Genomic DNA, 22,614 nt, shown 5'->3' with positions numbered 1-22,614 from the left:
ATATATATCATATAGATTATATATATCAGCCATAAAAAAGAAAGAAATCTTGCCATTTACAACAACACAGATGGACTGTGAAGGCATCATGCCAAGCAAGATTAGTCAGAGAAAGACGCATACCACGTGATCTCACTTATAGGTGGAATCGAAAACCAACAAACAAATAAACAAACCAAACAGACTTAAGCCCATAGTTACAGAGAACCAACAGGTGATTGCCCACAGCAGGGGATGGGCAAAATGGGTAAAGAGGTCAAAAGGTGCAAAGTTCCAGGTATATATATATAAATTCCCCATTACTTAATGGGGAAGTCATGGCAGCACGGTGACTACAGATAACACCATATTATATGAAAGTTGCTGAGAGAGTAGATCTTAAAAATTCCTACCACCAGAAAAATAGTTTCGTGACTGTGCTGCAATGGATGTTAACTACACATGGAAGATACAATACACACAAATCTGGAAAGGTTACGCTGCTTGTCTAAAATTCATATCATGTCAATTACACCTCAATAAAAATAATTTGTTAATTAATTAAAATATATTTATCAATCAGTGGTCCTGAAAGTGTGGTCCCCAGACCAGAGGGATTAGCATCACTTGAAAGCACAGGCCCTCACTCAAACCTACTAAATCAGTAGGGTTGGGACCCAGCAATCTGAAGTTGCGCACAGTCAGGTCTGGGACAGATAACAATGACGAGGGCTGTGATGAAGAGTAAGCACAGGGTTGCTTTGGACACAGCAAAGAAAGGCTCTTTAAGAAGGTGACCTATAAACTAAGCTGAAACTTGTAAAGAGGAGAATGACCAGCAAGGTGAAGAGCCAGAAGAGAGTTCCAACACAGGAAACAGCAAGTGCAAAGGCCCTGAGGTAGGGAAGAGCCTGATATGTTTGAGGAAGAAAAAGGAGGCCAGCAAGGCCTGTAAATAACCAAGAGCAACCTGTCCAAAGAGGACATCCAGATCTCCAACAGACATATGCAGAGATGCTCAACATCACTCATCGTCTGGAAAATCCAAATCAAAATTGTAATGAGATATTGCCTCACACCAGTCAGAATGGCTAAAACCAACAACACAGGAAACAACAGATGTTGGTGAGGATGTGGAGAAAGGGGAATCCTCTTGCACTGTTGGTGGGAATGCAAACTGGTGCAGCCATTCTGGAAAACAGAATTTTTTCTGTTTTCAAGGTTCCTCAAAAAGTTGAAAATAGAATTATCCTATGATCCAGTAATCATGCTACTAGGTATTTACTCCAAGAATACAAAAATACAGATTCAAAGGGATGCACGTACCTGGATGTTCACGGCAGCGTGATCTACAACAGCCAAGTTATGGGAACAGCCCAAGTGTCCATCAACTGATGAGTGGATAAAACCGGTGTGGTCTATGCACACCGTGGAATATAACTCAGCCATAAAAAGGAATGAAACCTTGCAATTTGCAACCGCATGGATAGGTCTAGAGAGTATAATGCTAAACAAAATAAGCCAGTCAAGGGCAAATACCACATGATTCCACTCCTATGTAGAAGTTAAGAAACAAAACAAAGTGGGGAGATAAAAGGGACGGGAGGAAGAGAGGAGGAGGCAAACCAAGAAATAGCCTCTTAACTCTAGAGAGCAAACTGGTGGTCCCCAGAGTGGAGGGGGCTGGGAGGGACACGGGAGATAGGTGATGGAGACTAAGGCATGCACTTGGCTGCAAGGAGCCCCGCGTGCGGAGTTCCTATCTGTAGACCTGGAACGAATTTTACACTGGATGTTAAGTAACTGGAATTTAAATTTAAAACCAACGAACAAAACCAGGAGCATCCGGGGAGTCTTAGGGAGGAGCAGGGTCTGAAAGTCAGCAAGCCTGTGCTCTGGTCGGCCTCTCCCACGGACCAAGGGAGGGATACTGGGGACAGTCACAGAGCCTTTCCAAGTATTCTGTGAAACAGGGAAAACAACCCTTGAGCCTGCCTGCTGGACTGTTGGAGAAATCAGTGAGTGAGTGAATGGGAAAGCATTTGGGAAAGGGGGAGGCAGTGTTCAAGTGGGAGTTACCACATTTAAGGGAGTCGATTAAGGGTATAACCTCAGGATCCAGCCTCCCACAGCAAGGTGCCAACCAGGTGCCTGACCAACACCTGCCCTCCGGAGCTAAGTAAGAGAGAGATGGTTCTGGAACAAGGGTCTGTGTTGGAGGGCTGAGGTGGGGGTATTTCCCAGAACGGCCTGATTGTGAAACTCTTCCCTCTCCACCCCACTGGTCAGTCTAAGAGGACGCCTGGCTTCATGAAGAACTTGGGTTTTACTCCAGCTGCTTGCAAACTGCCCCCAGGTGTTACAAAGACGCTGCCAGATTTCCCACGGAACAGGGCCACAGGCTATCATCATGGTCAGAGCTGATTTCATCGCCATCCCTGGAGGCCCCTTTTCTGGAGGGACTAGAGAAGGGCTCACTCTTCCCGCTCACAGGAAGGCTCCAACCAGGACTCTGAGAAAAGGAAGTGATAGCATTAAGAGATGGCCCAGTAATGAGTCCCTCCCTGCCCCCAGAGCTTAGGTCAAATGCAAAATCATTGCCTCAAGGGGAAAGATACTCTCTCCAGAATCTACCTGCGTCCAGAAGCTATGCTCCACCTGGTTGTGGTAAGTAAGCCCTTCATCCTCCTGGGTGGTCAGGGCTGGACAGAGCCTGAGAGACTGTTGGCCGGGCCTTCCTGCATGCACAGATGGGGAAGTGGAGCCCAGAAGGAGGAGCGATGGAGCTACCATCACCCGCTGAACTTGTGGCAGGACTAAGATCAGATGTGGATCTCAGACCACCAGGTCCCTCAACCAGGAATCCTCTTCAAATAAAAGTCACACCCCTCCTCCACTCAAAAACCTGTGTTCAATGAACAAAGCCCAAGCCCTTGGCTTGGCATTCAAAGCCCCCACCATCTAGTTCTTGCCGATTTTCTTGGTCTTATCTCTCCTTCCATGCCGGCCCCACCTCCCACCCACAGCCATGCTGCAGCCACACACTGGGTATCAAGAATGGGCAGGTGACCCCTGCGCTCATGACCAAGGCCAGCTCTCATTGGTATTCCTGCCTCTATGCCTGTACCTGAGCTGTTTCCTCAAACCAGAAAGTCCTTTCCCGTCTCCCACATGAAAACCCTACTCAGTCCTCCAAAGATTCTCTTAAAGGGCATCGCACCCATTCCCAGAGCAGAATTCCTATTCTTTGCGGGCACTCCACTTATGATAGCCTATTAATGATAAAACTAATCTATATGGACACCCGATTTCCCCGGTTCATTTCAATCCTATACATACAATTCACCACATCAGCTTTTTGGCTTGTTCAACAAATATTTATCAGGTGCTACAAATACGAGCTCCTACTGGATAGAGAGCTGCTAAAAAATAATCCCCAAAGTCTATGTATTGTAGTTACGGGGCATGAGCCGGAGGACGCGGGGCGGGATGCTGTGGTCACTGCTGTTTGCTCTGAGTTCATCACTCGCCCCAGTGGCCCTGTCCGGTCCTGCTGCGTTGTGGTCACAGGGGCCCCGGCGGAGATGGCCACCCCTCACCCAGCTCAAATGCGGAAAACAGATGACTTGTCTTTCTCCCCAGTGGGAATGAAGCCGAGTCAGATTTTTTTGTGTCTTTGCATTGCTTAATATAATCTCCCCTCAAATTATTATCCCCTCCTTCCCATGGGAACAGTTGAAGATGCCAATTTCATACTGATTCCGGATGCAAAGTCTGTTCTGTCTGACCTCATTGATTCCTGGGGGATGTGTTGAGACCTGTGAAATATGTGAAAACTCATAAATCAACTCTGGCTGGCGTTCTACAAATGTCTTAGTATGAGGGAAAGTCAGACAGCACTGACGAGTCCCCCGAGGCTCGCTGCTTCCCCAGCCCTGACCTGGAGTCCATGGATGCTGGCTGCCTGGGGCAGGGCCCGGCACTGGCTGTCCCCATCTCCCCTCTGGCCCAGCTCCGACGAGCCAGAGGGGAATGGGAGGTCAGTCCTTGACATCCAGTCTGATGTCTGAGGCCCTCTGGAGAGAAGGAATCCTGTGAATGTCCTCTCTCTGCCAGCCCCCAAGGAGATGGCCTCAAGACCCTTCCCCAAACACGCTCCTCTGCTTCCAAGACAAACAGGAGCCTTGGGCTCAGGGGGGTGTGCTGGAGTGAATGATGAGAGGCTGAGTTAGGAAATGAGTGAGGGTTCCCCTCTCACTGCTTGGGTTTAACAGTGCTCACACTCCCTTTCTCTCCACTCATTCATTCATTCATTCATTCATTCGACAGTCATTTGCTAAGAGCCCACTCTGCCAGATGCTGTGGATAAACAGTGCGTGCTGGGGCCACGCCTGCAACCAAGAAACCTCCCAGCCCTCACCAGGCACCCCACGCACAGCTCCAAGCCCTGATACCCCCATCCTCAGGAGTGCACGTGGACACCTATCTGCCCTCTGCCGCACAACTGGGGGCTGCCCGGAAGCTGTGAGCTTTCTGCCACCAAAAAGGGGGGACGCTGGCCTGCTGGGGAAGATGGTCTGAGGAGCCCCCCAGCCCAGCCCCAGTCCCAGCCTGCCAGCCAGTGCGGTTTGAAGGTGGCCTTTCTGTCTCCGTGTCTATGTGTGCAGAGAAGCTGGCAGCCAAAGAGAGAGGGGAACACACATAATCATGTCACTCCTCCTCGGCGCTCCCAGAGCTGAGAGAGGCCCCAGAGAAAGGATCAAAGGCAGCCTGTCTGGCTGAGTGGGGTCAGAGTGGAGAGGGGGAGACAGTATCAGCAGTCACAATCTGAAAGGCAGTCCCTCTCTGTCTCCCTCCCCTTCCACTCTCCCTCCCCAAACTTGGGAGGATAAGCAGCCCTGTGTCTGTGTACCCCATTGTGACCCAGTAAGGACTGGTAAGATGTGAAGCCAACAGAGCCCTGTTCCTGTGGGGAGAGCAGATGGTAAGGGAGTGACAGCAGTGACTACTGTTCCGGGACTGCACGCCTGACTAGGGGACACTCTGCATTCCTTCGCTAAACTTCTTAAACAACCCCATAAGAAACGTGTTAATTTCCCATGTTGTAGATGGGACATTCAAAGGTTTTAATACCCTGAGCCCGGCAACTGTGCAAGGATGGGATCTGAACCCCAAATGTCTGAATCTAAAGCCTCTGCTCTTCCCTGCCCCCATCTTACTAACTCCCACTGCTCTTCGGCCTGATGACTTCTCCCTCCAGGTCCTTCAAGAAAATAAAGATCTCCTTTCTTTCCCAAACAGCAGATGTCACAACTTGAGCCTTTCAGACGATATCTACATGAGGCTGTTGTTGATGACATTAATGTGATTACTAATGTACTGCTTTAATCATTTTCTCGTACTCATGTACACACTCTATAAAACTTAGACTTTGCACTCCTATGCTATTTTTACTTCTTTATCTCATTTAATCCATTTCTGAGAGCACAAAGAGCTCCCAAATCACTCTGTCTCTTGCATCATGCTGGGGCATGGGCAGGAGCGACAGATGCCCTTCCAACACCAGGCATACAAGCAGATAAGAGCCTGGGAGAATATCTGTGGAAACTGCCAACATAGATACAGAACCTGTGCGACTGGGTCCATTCTCAATTTGGCCAGTGGTGTACTTGGTCTACTTTCATCAAAAGGACATTTGCAAAGAAATCTATCACTAAGCTTGATGACAAAAGAGAAGATACCATCACCTTCTTCCATCTCAACGCACAACACCTTTATGGAAGCACCAAAGGACGCTCCTCCCACTCATTTAAAGCACACATGGCTGCACAGTCTGATCAGCCCTGGCCCTGACAGGTAACGGTGCTCTCCTACCTTCCTGCAGACACTCTTCAGAGAGCCGGTCATACACCCACCTTAGCCATGACCGTCAAGGGCTGAATTGCCCCGCTGCTAAAAGTTCACACTTCCTCCATCCTGTTGCAGCACCACTTGCTTGTCACACACAACTGGCTAATTCCTGAATGGAACATAATTGAAAGAAACAGGACCAGACCAAGGAACATAAGGTGAGAGCCAAGAAAAATTTGTAGGTCATTGAGAAAATTGGTATACTAGGCACTGAGGACGTGCCTACTCTCCAAAGCACTGAGAGCTGGGCAGGTCTCCTCGTGGGTGCCCACTGGGTGTGGGGGGTGGTCAGCTCGCTGCACTTCCTCACCCCTACAGACCAGGGCTGGTTCTGGAAGGCAGTGGCAGCTGTGGGTAGAGAGGGACTTCCTCACACACGGAGGACAGACTCAGTCCTGGCAGATGTCACTGAGCACGTGTGCTGGTTGAAGTCGAGAAGGACCACGTCACAGAGCAATCCGGATGAGAACACATGAAGGGAAAATCCAGACTGTCTTCCTAAGGACTGGAAGGATTTAGAAAAGTAGAACATTCTTGAGTTGGAAGAGACCAAGAGATTATCTCCTCCAGGGAATTTAAGCCTTTGGTGTGGGTGCCACAAACCTGTTCTACAAGCAGATGAAGCCCATGGACCCCCTTCTCAGAAGAATGCTTTGAATTGCATGGAGTTAAACTCACAGGGAGACCAATTATATTGAAAGGCAATTAACAAAATAGTTTAAAAAATAAATGTGCATTGTAGAAACATATATGCTTCCTTATCAGGGCATTACATAACAAGACAGGACAGCAGCCTACTATCTTGTACAATTCTGAAGTAGCAATTAGTGAAAATGGCATTTCAAGATACGCCAAATACTTCAAGACACTTCAGAGTCACTGTTACAGCTATAACATGGTGTATGACTAGTTGTGCTTTTCGCGTTAATACTGTCACAGGGACCACTAAGGCATTACAGCCTACTGTCTCCATAATGGACAACAATGACAAATTTCACTAGATGTTAATGAGAAAAAACATGACAACGGATCCCTGAATTCTAGCCGCACACCCCACATTCAGATCCTTACTATCCTCCTGTCCCTCCTTTTTACAGAAAGGCCCAATGACTTTCTTATGCCCCACAGCTAATAAATAGCAAATCTGTCCCGTTCTTCTCAGTGTCCTCTCTGGTCCCTTTCCCACGCCATCTGTCTCACTTTAAGCTTTAAAAAAATTGGCGGGGGGTGGGGGGGTGGGGGGGTGGGGCGGGGGGCGGTGGTTTTGTTTTAAAACAAAAATAATACATCCTTCTAACAGATTCAAACAATATGAGAATTCATTTTAAAAATTAAGTTTTAACGTTTATTTTTCTAAAGTTTTTATTTATTTATTTATTGTAAACCCCCCTATTCTGCTCACTCCCTATCCCCACCAGTGACTAGGAAAGACTTGAAGCAGGACGGGGTGCACGGGGATAAGTCTGCCAAGGCCCGGTTGACAAGCAAACCCAACTGCGGAGCCCCTGACTCAAGCCTGGTCCCACTTCTTGCCAGGCCTGCCTGGTCCCCGTGCCCTCGGCAGCCGAAGGAACCCAGTGACCTGTGTTCCCTGCATTTTCCTTCCAGTCTCATCTCTGAGGACGTGGTTTCAAGTTATTGCCCAAGCCTTTATAAAAAAATTGGGAGAGAAGCCCACAGGAGCCGCCACGTGGAGGGCTCAGTGAAGTTTCCAGTGCTCCTGTCCTTGCCTTATCTGCTGGGAACAAATGTCAGGTTGGAAAGTCTTCTCACTGTTCCATTTCACAGTTTAAACAAACCCAGGCTTTGCTGGAGTCTTGAAGCAGAACCTGACTGAAATTTCATGAGGGAAGGAACTAGGCCATATCCTGCAAAGTCTGTGGGATGGGTGTGTACCAAGCTCAGTTTTTGGTCATTTTAAAGGTTCTAAAGAATGAGGCTTGCAGTGCATTTTCAGATTCTATGAATCTTTCTACACACAGGTTGTCATCGCCAGACCCTTGAGTCTTTCTTGATGAATGGTTTCCTTGTGATTCTACAGACAGACACTGGACAAGGTATTTCCTCACATTCTCTGTGAGCCAGACCTTGTCATGCCCAGTTTACAGATGAGGAAACTGAGATTCAAGGCTCACAGCCAGGAAGTGACCAAACCAGGATGGGACTCAAGGCCAGTCTGATGTCCAAGTTCCAGCCCTCTCCATTCCAGAAGGCACAGCCTGCCCATCTCTGCCTTCTCTTCACCATCTCAGGGACCTATCACAGGCCACCTAGTATTTTAGCAGCTTCTTTTGTGTCCAATCTCCCTTCCTGACGGTAACTTCTGGAGAGAGCCCACAGCCATGCCCAGACACCCTGCCCCCTCAGTGCCCAGAGTAGAGTCTGGCCCCAACAAGTGCTCTGTTATCATTGGTCACATTTATTGTCAGTTGAATAAAACCTGGCTGGCTTTCAGGAAGACTAACTCAACACAAAGTCTCGGGCTAGCACATCCGTCTTCTAGAAGGATCCCTATGAATGCCTACCTCGCTACTCAAACGCTTTGATCAATACAAATCCCTGGGCCAGGAAGGAGAATAATTTCACAAACGACCAGAAGATCCCCTTCAGTCCCTGGGCTCTAGTAAAAGACTGCTTGGTCAACCGCAGAACATTCCATAAGCATCTGTCACCAGTACAGTCCCTAAGTTTGCTGCTAAGCCAAGCTGACTGGCAAAGCCAGAACTAAGACTGTCCACCAAGAGAGGTGACAAGTTGAGCCCCAAAGGGGACAAGCACACATAAATAAGGGACATCCACATGCAGGGACCTTGGCTGAAGTTGATGTTCTCAGAGGCAGCATGCTATGATAGGAAGGTTCCTGAGTGGGGGTTCAAACCATGGTAGCTCCAGCCCTCAGCTCAGCTCCCTTCTTCCTGAACCTTCAGCAGCCATACCATTAACCCCACAGCATCCTGCTTCTGCAAGGTCTTTTGGCCAGCTCAGAATCCTTGGTATGCCTTTGATTTTATCTTTTCTCTGTATCTTCGGTGCATGTAGGTAGGTAAGACTTCCCTGGAGCCGCTCTTACTTCCTTGATGACTAACCATGTCCATCTGGCTCTCCATCGCCAGAGAAGCTGGCCACTGATCTCCCAGGGGTCCAGGATCTGGAGGACACATCCTAACCAGCCATGAGTCACCACCCTCGGCCGTAGGGCTGAGCACCCACAAGCCAAAAGGCCAGTTTTCTAGATGACACAAAACTTGCTTGGTTCATGAGCTTTAACTCTTGGGTCACCGTTCACTCTGTAAGTGTCCCAGGTGACCCCGATTTACATCTACGGTGGAGGGGGACTCAAACCTGAGGCTGAATTTTGTTCCAGAAGGAACAGCATCTATTCGCCTCCAAGGCAGAACCCAAAACAGAGAAGTCAAGAAGGAAACTCTGGGGCACCAGGAACAAGTGCACAGAGCCTGGCCCTGCCTGGCCTGCAGAGACAGGCCACATTCTAATCCGGACACAAGGGAGGAAACTGCTTCTTTGAGACTGGGTCCAAAACTCAGAAAAAGGAAGTCACGGTGAAAAGGTACATTTGCTTCTTTAAGCAAATTGTCTCAGAGTTCATGAGGAGAAAGCAGGGCAGAAAGAGGACAAAAGAATAATGGTATTACCTATGAAGCAGTCTGCCCAAAATATTTAATTTGAATTGGATCAGGTCTCTAGATCTATTACCAGTGTAGAGAAAAACGGAAGACATGAAGGAATATGCTAAAAATCACCCAAAATCGTGATCAGTAAAATCCCAAATGTAAGGAATTGTACAGGACAAAGAACCCCGCCTTGTAGTTCTCTTGCCTCGTGGCAAGAGAAACAAAAAATATTAAGAGAAATTTAAAAGACTTGTCAACAAAATGTAATTTGGATCGGATCATCGGGTCATTTGGATCCGATTCTAACAAACCAACAAGAGGGAAAGGAAGACACTTATGATCAGGGAAATTTGAACACCACCTGGACATTTAATGATAAATAGGAATTATTGTTGATTTTTGTAGGTTTGATAACAAATAGTGTTGGGGCTTTTTTTTTTTTTTAAAGATTTTATTTATTTGTCAGAGAGAGTGAGCGAGAGCGAGCACAGGCAGACAGAGTGGAAGGCAGAGTCAGACGGAGAAGCAGGCTCCCTGCGGAGCAAGGAGCCCGATGTGGGACTCGATCCCAGGACGCTGGGATCATGACCTGAGCCGAAGGAAGCTGCTTAACCCACTGAGCCACCCAGGCGTCCCTTTTTTTTTTTTTTTTTTTAAGAATCTCTATCTCTAGATAGAGAATGTATCTCTATCTGTGAGAGATACATTCTTAAGTATTTAAGGATAAAGTTACATGATGCCTGAGATTTGCTTTGATCAGTCCACTGGGGGAGGGTAAAGGACAAGCAAGGCTCGGTCTGTGCTGACAATTACAGCCACGCAGTGATAAGTAGGTAGTGTTCATTACGGTCTCTGCTTTTGTCTAGGTTCTTTACAGGAGAAACTTTAATTACAAAAAAAAAAAGCAAGAGAAGGTCCTTGTGTTTAATCAGGGCTCCAACACAGACTCTCTCAGAGGCTTTGAACAAACCTTGACCAATCTGAGCCTCATCCGGAGCTGAATGGGTTCAAACCGTGGTTCATCCCCATTCTCTTTGGCTGGATTTCCTAACCTCTCCAAATGGCTCGGGCTCTTAATTCACATGTAACTACTCCTGCACCCAGCCCTGGGGAAGCATTTGCTCTCCTGACCGCTGCTCTCATCACTCTGGCTTATCAGCTTCATCCTGATGGCGAGGAGAAGACTCCTTTGAAGAGGTTGTCCTCCCTCCTAGGACACCCAAATTTCAGAAATGTTTCCCTGTTCTTCCCGATTACGCAGCGCTGGTTCCACACTTCCTCCACAAGCTCAGACCTACATCCTCCTCCTCCAGGTGGTGAGAGCCCCCCACGCACCACCTCCTCCTTTATCAACAATGCCCTCTCCTGGTGTGCGCCCCCCTGCACCCCCCCCCCGCCCCCACTTCGGCCATCTCTGCGCCTGGCTTCCCTTTTGCCTGTTCTCAAGCCCCCCTCCTGCATCCTGGAGGGCACAGTGGGTGGAAGCAGACACCCTTCCTCGTCCCCTCTCTTGTCCCTCCCCTGTGACGCCACCTCTTACAATGCCCAGAAGGACCTGTGTACGTCAGGAAATAGTGGGGTGCAGGGAAGGGAAGTTAGAAAGAACTCGGGATTTATGAATGCATAATGCTGAACTTTTTGGAAATGGGTGGGCCCGGTGCCAGTCCTCGCTAGGGTTCCTTGACTCTATTCTTCTTACAGAAAGGGCCATTATGAAGGCTCCACGTCTCCCGCGTGACAGGTTAGGAACCGTGAAACTGCATGACGTCATGGGGACAAGGAGATGAATAGGTTTCCCAGCCCCGTCCTTCTTAAGGGCCCTGAGTTCCTGGAAAGAAGTCTGTGGGAGGGAGGGGACTGCTTCGGGGAGTGGTGCAGCAGTTCCCAGTTGTTCCCCAAAGGGGTCTGTGGGATGGCCCCAGACATCAGGCAGAACACCCTGAGGCCCCCTCACAAAATCCTGGAGCACCTCAATGGATAATCACACCCCCTTCCTCACTTTCAATCCTGCACTCGATGCATCCAGCCCTACAGGACATCCTGGAAGAGGCGCTCTACTCCAATCTCTCCTTTTTTTTCCCTTTAAAGATTATTTATTTATTTATTTGAGAGAGAGAGACTGAGAGCACAAGTGGGGAGGAGCAGCAGAGGCAGAGGGAAAAGCAGGCTCCCCCCTGAGCAGGGAGCCCAACACCAGGCTCCATCCCAGGACCCTGAGATCAGGACCTGAGCCAAAGGCAGACCCTGAACCAACTGAGCCACCCAGACATCCCCCAACCGCTCCTTCTCTGCATTTCTTTCCGGGATCCTTTCTTTACTACCCGACAAGAGAGGTCACGTGGCCCAGTTAGGAAGGTAGATACTGGTAGTCAGTCCTGTAACCCACCATCCTACCTCTGTCATGACTAACCTGCTGGAGTCCGTGCTCCCTTTCCTAGAGGACGAGGAAGCGGAAGTTCAGTTGGTAAAGTCCCTTCCAGTTACAGCGCTCCGGCAGCTCGTTATAGGGAAGGGCACTACCTCCTTCTCCACCAAACTGTGTCTGTGGCTTGGCTGGACCCCACACTCTTTGCCTCTGCCCACTCATCTCTATTTGGAGTGACCATTAACTCACTCTCCCCTCCGTCCCCACCCCTCCTCCTCTCTACCTCTATTTATCTTCCCCCCTCGCCCCCCCCCACATACACCCCATGTCCTTCGCAACCAGTAAGAATGGAGAAGTTTGGGCCCAGGTGCACCCAGTTTCCCCTTGCGGCTCTGAAGGACACTGGTTTGCATACTATATCCATGTATCCAGATGGAAATGCACACTCATTTGCAAGAACAGAAGATATTACGAGATAGCCAACCCAGACTCTCTAACAGCTTAATACCTCAGAGCCCTAAAAACGGACCAACAAAAATCTCACTAGGCACACCGGTGGTCTCCAGGACTTTGGGGAAGGGACGTATCAGAACTTCACTCACATTTATTTTTATCACATCTTCTAAGATGTTCTAGTCTTAAATGTATGCGTTACACTCCTCAAACCATATTAGTATAACAGGATATGTATGTAATTTATAAATACGCATCTCATGGGGCTCCAAGCTCAAAAAGATCTTGGATGCGAGGTGCATGATCAAAAAGGTCTGGAGCCATCACCACTCTAGACCATCTGCTGAAGCTGGAAACAGTCACAGAGCTCTTGGTCCAACCATCAGAGCAACCAAGGAAGGATCCCCAGTAGCCCTCCGCCAAGGCCACACTGGTCAACAGACACCAAAGCTCACCAGGGCACTGGTCAAACCACTTGCCAACCCCCTTGGGGACTCATGCCATGTGATGTCGCCTTCCTCCCAGAGGTCTATTCTCGCTGTGAGTTCCCATCAGCGGGGCTCATTATAGCCAAAAGAACATTGGCACCCACCCAAGGAACCCACTCTCTTTCCAGAACAGCTGGCCATGGCCTTCAAGACTTCTTTTATTTCAAGAGTATACATTCCATTCAAGGGTGAGGAGTGTTGAAGAGAAAGTGCTGGTCCTTTCTAGATCTTCTCTCTGGGATTCACTAAGTTAAACCAGATGCATTTATGATCAAACAGAGAGAATATAAGCTTAGTCTTTAGGTAGATAGATGATAGACAGATGAAAATAAAGAAAAAACAAATCAGCTTTCTAGATGAGAACCAGAATGTGACAACGATCTAAGCTACTCCTGGGGGGGGGGGGGGGTTCCTGGAGACACAGGACACTCAGCAGAAAGGAACTCTGTAGAAAGTAAGTTATTGCTTTATTGGTTAGGACTTCACTGTTGCTGGATTAGGACCTTCCCAGAGCACAGGAGCCTGAGACCCTGCGCTACTCACCCACACACTGGTTGCTTTCATCCATCTGGTATCCAAAGCGGCAGATGAGAGGCCTCGAAATCGTGGGGTAGTTTGGAGCTGAGAGCGGTGGGGCCGCTGCTGGGTACGGACCCGAGTAGGGGTTGGAGTAGGGGTTGGAGTAGGGCCCCCGGTACACTGGGTTTGTTCGGGGGATGCACAGGTACCCGCCATTTTGGTTAACACACATCATGTCTCCTCGGCAGGCCTCGGGGATGGTCCGGCATTCGTCAATATCTGGAAATGCCAAAGAAAGGATGAGGGTCAGGGGCTCCCCGGCCAGGCAGTGCATGGCACATAGTTCAGCCAAGGATCCCAAAGCCACTCTTTACCAGCATCTGCTCCCAAACACGGAGGGCCGCCCTGGCACATCACTGCAGGGGACCCTCAAACGTTGGTGTAACTGAATCACACTGACCAGCATCACCCAGACATCAGCCATCAGAGACCACATCACAATCTGCACCCCAGCCACAAAATCCATATCATCTCACCCACATGTGAAACCCAAGTAGACACTACCAATCAACGTAAGTAGAAGGTAACAGTAAAAATGTATGTATCAATACTAAAATGGAGCATTTATCTGTGAGCATGCCATCTAAAAACAGCCCAGTGCTCCCATGTACCCATATGACCCCCGGGAAACCCTGGGTTGGACCTCATGATGACTTCCTCTTCTACTCCAAAAAACAGCTGGGTGGGGGAGGGAATCCTTTGCATCAAGGAAGATAAGGTTTGGCTGAGAGCTAGTTCCTTGCAAAGAAAGTGGAAGCCTACTGGCAAGTCAGCTCGCCCTGTGCCAGCGAACAGGTCTGTGTCCAGGTCCGTGTCCAGGCCTGTGGGGGAGACACGCCCACCCCAGACAGCTCAACTGAGACACGTGCACCAACTCCCACCTCAGGAAAGGGAAGTATGCTGAGGTTGATGCCCCGTTCTGTAGCAGTCCATGGATGGATGTCATGCTACACGAGATAAGTCACAGGAAAGTCATGTATGATCTCCCTTATATGTAGAATCAAAAAAGCCAAACTCATAAAAATCATGAGTGACATGGTGGCTGAGGACTGGGAGAGGCTGGTGAAGGGCATAAACTTGCATTTATAAGTTGAATAAGTGCCGGGGAGTTCACAGCCCTCCCAGCGAGGACAGTTCGCCATATTGTATTAGGTTCTCGAACATTGTTAAGAGAGACGCTCTTAAAAGTTCTTGCCATAAGGAAAGAAATGTGACTATGTGATGTGATGGCGGTGTTAGCAAAGGTTCCGGTGGGGATCATCCTGCAATATATATGTGTTATCAGATCAACAAGTCGTAACCCTGAAACTCACATAACATGATGTGTCAATCATATCCCAATTTTTCTAAAAAAGAAAGAAAGTGAATTCTGCCAACAATACCTATGAGCCAGGACATGGATTTTCTGCTAGAGCTTCTAGAAAGAAACAAAAGCTTTGCTGACCCCTTGAAGTTGGGCTGGGAAATCCCTCTAAAACGTCAGACCTATAAATAATTACAGATAAATCTATGGATAACTTCTGAGCTGAGCTGGGAGATAGATTTTTGTTGTTTAAACCACTAAGTCTGTGGCAGTCTGTTACAGCAGCCATCAGAAACTAATACAGATGGAGAGCCCCTTGGGGACACAGGTCAATCCATGCTCATTTTTGCCCCCTCCTGGGGTGGGCCACAAAGCAGGTGATTGATAAATGGGTGTTATTGACAGGCACTGTTTTCTTCCATAACCCAGGCCAATACAGGTTTGATAATATCAAGCAGCAGCAGGGAAAGACACAGGCCCACCATCGGTCTGTCATCGAATGCCCCCACCCAGTGCAGGATCCTCCGTGTCCCTCGTACCTAAGCACTGTCCTGACGAGCGATCCAGATCGAAGCCGTTAGTGCACTGTTGCTGCCGGGAAGGAGAGAGGAGAAAGAGGTAAAGTCATGGTCCTTACGATTTTTTTTTTAACTATAAAAGTATTACAAGGACATCACAGAAAGTTCGAGAAATGCAGTAAAGAAAAAAAAAAGCATCCGTAACACCAAACCTGAATTATAAGTCCTATTTGCCCCCCTTCTTTTTAGTATTTTCTTATAATCATTTAACACTTAGCATTACACTTTAAAACCCCCACTACCAGCAGATTTGAGGGCTGTTTCCTGCCCCAGTTATGAGACGCAGGAGTAATCACATCTGGCCCACATGATAACGAGGCACATCCCGAGTTCATTTCTTTATAGGAGCTGATGGGACTGCTTTTAAGGGCAATCACTCTCTTGCCCTGGGTGCTATTCGACCTCCCCTCCTCGGGACCCCCGTGACATTCCCTAACCTAACCCTCTCACCTGAAACAACACAGCAATGCAGCCCGTTTTGTAAGAAAAGTAGAATAGGGAAAATCCCCCTTTTGCAGTCTCGCCAAGACAATTACATAAAGATGCTTCTAGGAATAGACAGGTCTCAGTGGTCCCGTAGGGTTGTGGTCTTCATGTGCAATTTGAGTTTACAACTTTAGGCCTTAGAAAAACGTCATGGGGGCCAAAAGTCTGCATTTTATAGGAACAGGCAGAGCAGGAATGTTTCTAACTATGGGAACCCCAACCCTGGCCTTCCTTGTGCCTTCCAAGGTTTGGATTCCTGCACTGTGGGCTGGTTTTAGGAGATGACGGATTCAGCCTGCATTTGTGGGAGTGGGGTCAGGAGTCTTAGGGCCTTGGGGCAAAAGAAAGGGAGCAAATGAGCCAGGAGGCTGTGTCATAAGGCTCGGGAAAACCAGGAGACTGGAGTCCAGGCCTGGCTCACCAGCTACGCACCAGCGAGGGTTCAAGCCCACCAGCCTCGCTTCAACGCCTCAACTGTAACCACTGCTCGCAGCTTCCTCGGCCTCCACACCCTCACCTGTAAAATGGGGGCGACAGCGCTTACTTCTGGGTGGCTGCAAGGACTGGATGGATATGTTCATGGATGCGGAGTGCCTAACACGCAGTAACCACAGGACCAGGACCCCTGTCCTCTCCGTGTCTGGATGTCACCATCTGTCACTGTGAGGCTAGGTCAGAGGACTCCAAGGGCCCCCCAAGCTCCAAGTCTCTGTTACTCCCCCTAGGCTCCTTTTTAATCCCTAAGAGCCTGAATCTATTTTGAAATTCTTAATAGGAAGAGAAAAAGTCTTCCCCCATCTGCCTGTGGTCCCTCAGCCCTGCCCCGAGGTGAGGCCTCTCTCATCTGTGAGCCAGAAACAGAGAGGCCGCTCTGAGTTTGCAGGAGGGACGTGCCCACATTCTCAAAGGCTGACACAAACTGGCTTCATAAAGTCTGGGCACTGCGGGCCTCTCCCAGACCCCTGCTGGAGCCTGACTTCCCCACCCCCTGTCCACACCCCTGCCGAGGGGGTCAGTCCAGGGCGGACCCGCCTCCTCCCACCAGGGCTGCGTGTCTGCAGAGACACGCAGACCCACGTGGGCCACAAGAAGGCAGGGCACCACTGCCCAGAAGCCCTAGAGCGCCTCTGACTTTTTAACATTGACCATAAATCAAGCCTGGGAGGACAAACTGACAGCAGCTGCCCGATGCAAAGTCTTGGATTGGGAATCAGAACCCTGGAGTCCCAGCCCCGCCTCTGGGGCGAGGGTCCACCTCTCTGAGCCCACCTTCATCTAGGGGCGGAGCTCAGCTTTGGTGAACTGTAAATTCTGGGGTTCTAAAATGCGTGGCTGGACCCTCTCACCCTGATTTTTAACATGCTTCTAGATCAGACACAACATTAAAATCCTACCTGTGCATTCCCAGGACTCGGAAGACAGAGAGCCAGAATGGTAACAGTAAGTATCCTGCAGAGAGAAACAGGTTGAGAGATAAAAATGCCCAAGTTACTTCCAGAATCCAGACCTGGGGACCAAGAGGGACCGCAGGCTGCCTGTGCATTTACAATGGGGACTCCAACTTGTGTATATATTTGGGGGGCTGGGGTGCTCCTGCTCCAGAGGTCAAAGCAGACTCCAGATACCCCCAGCCATCCAACATAAAACCATGCCTCTCTTACTAGTTTTATGTGTTGGGATCATGTGTTAGATGACATTTTTATTTTTAATAAAAGGTTTTGCTACTTCAAAGACAAAATCTAAAACCCACTGCTGTGGCATCACCCATGCACGGACCAGCTGCTTTGTCTTTACTTCTTGCAAAGTTTTCAGTGTCCTTATTCTGAAACAGGAAAAGTAAACGAGACCATAGCACCCTCAAAAGATGCAAGGAAAGTACCAACGTGCAGCGTTTAAGTTCTACGGAAGAGAGATGTCTCGGGAAAGTCTCCTAACACCAGAGCACTCATCACATAGGCCCCAATGGCAAAGAGGGGTTGGGGAGACCTGGGCACCCTGGGGAAGAATGGACGCAGAGGGAAAGCTTAGGAGGAGGAGTCTAGAAATTGCAGGTCAAGCCGGCTCTCCATTCCAAAGCCACCAAACCTCTCCTGAGCCTGTGTCTTCTACCCTTCATCACCCACACGCTTCTAGCTAATAAAATCACGGCTGGCACAAGGCTTTAAAAATACAGAATAAAATTTTTTAAAGTGAATAAATAAAGAAAAATACAGTACAGATACCACTTCACATCTCTCGGGATAGCTTTAATCAAAAAAGCAAGAAAACAAGTGTTAGCCAGGATGTGGAGGAATCAGAGCCCTCGTGCAGGGCTGGTGGGGAGGTGCAATGGGGCAGCCGTGTGCCAGTGCCACAGAACATTAAAAATTGATTTACCGTACAATCCAACAATGCCACTCCTGGGGAAACCCCCAGAAGAGGGGGAAATAGGGATGTAAAGAGATATTTGTATACCCACGTTTACAGCAGCAGTTTTACTCACAATAGCCCAAAGCTGAAAGCAACCCAAGGGTCCCTCAGCAGATGAATGGATAAACCAAAGGTGGATCGGAGTATAATTCAGCCTTGGTAAGGAAGGAAATTCTGGCATAAGCTACCACATGGATGAACCTCGTTGACGTGATGCTAAGTGAATTAAGCCAGTCACAAAGGGACAAATACCGTATGTGCCCGTCTACATGAGGGACGCAGAACAGTTAAAGTCCTAGAGACTTGGGGTGCCTGGGTGGCTCCGTGGGTTAAGCCTCTTCCTTCAGCTCAGGTCATGATCTCAGGGTCCTGGGATCGAGTCCCGCATCGGGCTCTCTGCTCAGCAGAGAGCCTGCTTCCCCCTCCCCCCACCTGCCTGCCTCTCTGCCTGCTGGTGATCTCTCTGTCAAATAAATAAATAATAAAATAAAAATTAAATTAAATTAAATCCTAGAGACAAAGAGGAGGATGGTGGGTGCCGGGGGCGGAGGGGAAAAAGGAATGGGGAGTTAGTGTTTCACGAGGACAGAGTTTCAGTTTTGCGAGATGAGAAGAGTTCTAGAGACTGACTGCACAAGACCATGAAATGTACTTAATGCTACTGAAAAATGACTACAATGGTTCAGGGGAGCCTGGGTGGCTCAGTCGGTTGAGCGTCTGCCTTCGGCTCAGGTCATGATCTCCAGGTCCTGGGAACGAGTCCCACATCCGGTTCCCTGCTCAGTGGGGAGTCTGCTTCTCCCTCTCCTTCTGCCCCTCCCCCCTGCCCCCACCTGCTCATGCTTTTTCTCTCATTCTTTCTCAAAGAAATAAATAAAATCTTTTTAAAAAGGATTTAGTAAAAAAAAATTTTTTTTTAATGATTATAGTGGTTTAGGCGGACCTGGGTGGCACAGTTGGTTAAGCATCCGACTCTGGGTTTCAGCTCAGATCATGATCCCAGGGTTGTTGGATCAAGCCCAGAATTGAGCTCTATGCTCAGTGGGGAGTCTGCTTGAGATTCTCTCTCTCCCTCTGCCCCTCCTCCTTCTCTCTCTCTTTCTCTCTCTCTCTCAAATAAATAAATTAAAAAAAAAAATTATTATGATGGTATAAAAAAAACTATGTAAATGAAGAGCTATTTAGTGTTATTATTGTTCAGCAAAATAGTGATTTATCTGAGCAACTACTATTTACAAGCATGGACCCTAGACAGAAGAGCAACAAAACCATGACTCCATCGCTGCCCTGGGGAGCAGGCTGGAGAGCCACGGGAATTGATTACATCAATACACACTGGTAAGGGCATTGAGAGAAGTACCCAGTGAGCGCCATGAGAGCCAGGCTGGAGGCAGGGACAGGAAGATCAGAGAAGGCTTCCCGGAGGAGGTGAACTTGAAGAACTGCTATATCAACATATACCTCCACTTTATAATCCCTCCCTTCATTAAAAGAATGTTCAGTAGATGACAAAGCTGACTCAGTCCAGGAACACAAGGCTCATCTGAATTAGCAACCCCAGGTAGCTGGAGGGCCCTGGACTTGAGCTGACATCCAGGGAGAACAGAACCTTGACTTTGTACTAGAAGACACAGGCCCACTTCCTTCATCCGGTGCCCAATCCAAAGAATAAAGACCCCGAGGGTCCACACATTTTCACTGTGTCTAAGTGCCTGTGTGAGCCAGGTTCTAGAACGCCGGAGACAGCTCTGACCTTATAAAGTGCAGAGCCAAATCCCAGGGTTTTTTGATATTTGCAACGGCCAGATTTATATCTGGAAGGAATGAAAGAACAATAACAAATTTATTTTCCAAGCTGTATATTATGAATTTCAATGTTTTCCTGTTTCTTCACATGAAGTTTCCTTTCGCTTGGTTATAAAACCCTGTCTCGTTTATGTTGGAGACAGAACAGCCTGACTGCAGTGGGCTCCAGGAGCTAGTGGAAAAGGCATGCTAAACCCATTTCTCCCCCAACTCTCCGACTCCCAGTTCCCTTTGGCCAGAGGGACAGGTCTCCTCGGAAAGGTCCAGCCTCAAGCCTGGCCTCCTGAATGAGCCACAGCTGAGTCCTGGGGGCCCAGTGAATTTCAGGCCAGTCCATTGAGAGGTTTTTCCGAAAAAGAAGGAACCCACGCCCTGCTATTCTCACGGTCTCACGAACAGTTACACCTTGTCATGAAGAACTCCAGAAAGCTCTCAAGATATAGGAACTATAGAAACTATAGAAATTCTAGGGGTGACTTGGATCTCATAACTGGTCCCCAGAACTTTCCAAAAACAGGTGGGTCCACCCATTTTGTGCACCAGCCCAAAGCATAAGCAAACCCAGAGGGGCCAACTGAGTCTCAGGGCTACCTGTCAGAGAAGTGCTGGTCCCCGGTACAGCATCAGCCCACACCCACCCCCCCAACACACCCACAGTTCATCTGTCTAAAGCAGCGACATTTTCAAGAGTTTACGAAAGACCATGCCGATATAATCTAGATAAAGTTCTTCAAGGTTTAAGGATTCCTTGACTGAAACTGCAATTTCCTTAAAGAACAGCAAAACATTTGCTTACATGTATTTCTGTCTGCAGTCCCCACTTTTCATTGGCTTGAAACTTCTGGGTCGCATGCCCTTTGTGAATCCCACAGAGACATAGAGCAAATCCAATTTCGGGATGTTCGGCTAGTCCGTCCACTTGTCCAACAGTCAGCCAGTCCAGCAAAATAATAGCTAGTGAACTAGTAATTGGTTTCCCAGCTTTATATATATATATATGATATATATATATCATATATATATATATATCCTAAAATGCCACACGAATTTGCTGCCCTTTCAGTAAAGTAAGGGTGAGCATCAAGCTCTGAGGTTTTTGCAGACTTCCCTCGGATGCTGACTTCTGAAGCCGTATTATAAAATACCCACTCCCAAAAGAAGGCTTCAAGATGGAAATTACAGAGGCGCAGCTTTTTGTAATTAACAATATCATTGCATCACTAGCTAATGCCTTTTCCAATATCCTGACACAGCCTGAATTCCAGCCATAGCCATTTTCCACCCATCAGGTTTTTAGTAAGGTTTCCAGACCCTGGAGGAAAAAAGGTCCTGAGCGGGGGGAACCTACCTTTTGAATCCTGGCATGTCCAAGATGTGCGAGCAGGAGCAGCGAAGGGGAAAAGAAAAGGAGCTGGCAGCGCGGGACCTCGGAGCCGGCCCTGAACTTCGGCTCCCTCTGGGCCCTTGGGGCTCGCCCGTGTTTTATTCCAGGGGGACGAGCCAGTCGTGGGGAGGACAAGGGGAGAGCCTGGGTCCTCCGAGCCACTGGAGAGCCCACAGAGAAAGCACCTGGTTTTGCTTAGCCCTTTTCAGTAATTCAGCATTAAACCAATTGGAGGAGGAATTTTAAAAATGAACACTTCATTTTCTAAGTATGTTAAACAATGCAAATGGGGCCTCAGTCTGGACACAGCTGGTTCAGATTACAGCGCTCACCAACTGGCTAGACTCCTCACAACAATCTTGGGGCGTCTGCCAGGACCCAGTGCTGGGCTGGGAGGAGAGCCCCGGCCCGCCGCCCCGCCGGAGCAGCCGCACTCGCGCTCCCCGCATCTCTACCGGAGGCGATTGGCGGGCAAGTGCAGGGGGGCGGGGGGCTGGGAGGGCCCGTTGACCCTTTACTTCCCACCCAGTGAGGACCGCGGTGCCTGGGCGGGCGAGGCGGCCGGGTCGAGGCGGGGGTGGGGGAGTGGGAGGATCCAGCACCCCAGCCCTTGGGGAGCCCGGGGACGCCCGCGAAGGTCATCCTCCGGCAGACGGAGGACTCGAACTCGGGACAGACACAGCGACCGGGACCCGAATCTAAGGATTTACTGGGGAGTCAGACCCAAGGATGCAGAGGCCTGGGGAAAGCGACGGGAGACTCACGGTTTTCTAGAAGAAGGGGTGGCGAGCACGAGGGGGTGGGGAAGAGGAGGAGGATGGAATCTGGCTGAGGCTAATGCGAGACACAGGCTTGTGCAATGCAAACCTTCCCGAGCCCACGCGCCCGCCCCGCCCTCGTCCCCTGATTCTCGGGGGACACGGTCCTCCTTGAATTAAACAGTGTCCAGGCACCGTACTCGCCGACCACCGTACACGGATGCAATGTCGTCTTATATATCTCAATAAAGATGAAAAAATTATAATTTTTTTTTAAAGCGTTCCTTGGCTCGAAGGGGATTTTAACAAGTGAAATGATTTGAAAAGACAAAAAAGGACCCTCGGGGAAAGCAGAATGATGGATAAGAACCTAAAAGCATGGGGCACCTGGGTGGCTCAGTGGGTTAAGCCGCCGCCTTCGGCTCGGGTCATGATCTCAGGGTCCTGGGATCGAGTCCCGCATCGGGCTCTCTGCTCGGCGGGG

At 49.0% G+C, this 22,614-nt stretch overlaps 1 protein-coding gene across 3 annotated transcripts in view; it reads right to left on the bottom strand.

The window, feature by feature from the left end:
• FBLN5 (fibulin 5) overlaps window positions 1-22,152 on the bottom strand; it is a 73,721-nt gene extending 51,569 nt beyond the window's left edge. Inside the window, exons 1-5 of one of the 3 annotated variants that reach the window (XM_059182479.1) lie at window positions 22,137-22,152; window positions 21,337-21,533; window positions 17,168-17,222; window positions 15,249-15,300; window positions 13,371-13,625 (exon numbers count right to left, since the gene is read on the bottom strand). In XM_059182479.1, the coding sequence (XP_059038462.1) occupies window positions 13,371-13,625; window positions 15,249-15,300; window positions 17,168-17,222; window positions 21,337-21,353 (379 nt within the window). In that variant the 5' untranslated portion in view covers window positions 21,354-21,533; window positions 22,137-22,152. Of the gene's footprint in view, window positions 1-13,370; window positions 13,626-15,248; window positions 15,301-17,167; window positions 17,223-20,784; window positions 20,922-21,336; window positions 21,802-22,136 lie in introns of those variants that run through there. The other 2 variants (XM_059182478.1, XM_059182477.1) reach the window with 2 other exon arrangements.
• Window positions 22,153-22,614: the final 462 nt, after the last annotated feature.

Source organism: Mustela lutreola, chromosome 7, assembly GCF_030435805.1.
Source record: "Mustela lutreola isolate mMusLut2 chromosome 7, mMusLut2.pri, whole genome shotgun sequence".
Lineage (NCBI taxonomy): Eukaryota > Metazoa > Chordata > Mammalia > Carnivora > Mustelidae > Mustela > Mustela lutreola.
The sequence above is the reverse complement of the archived record's forward strand: the minus strand, read 5'-3'. Positions and strand labels throughout refer to the sequence as shown.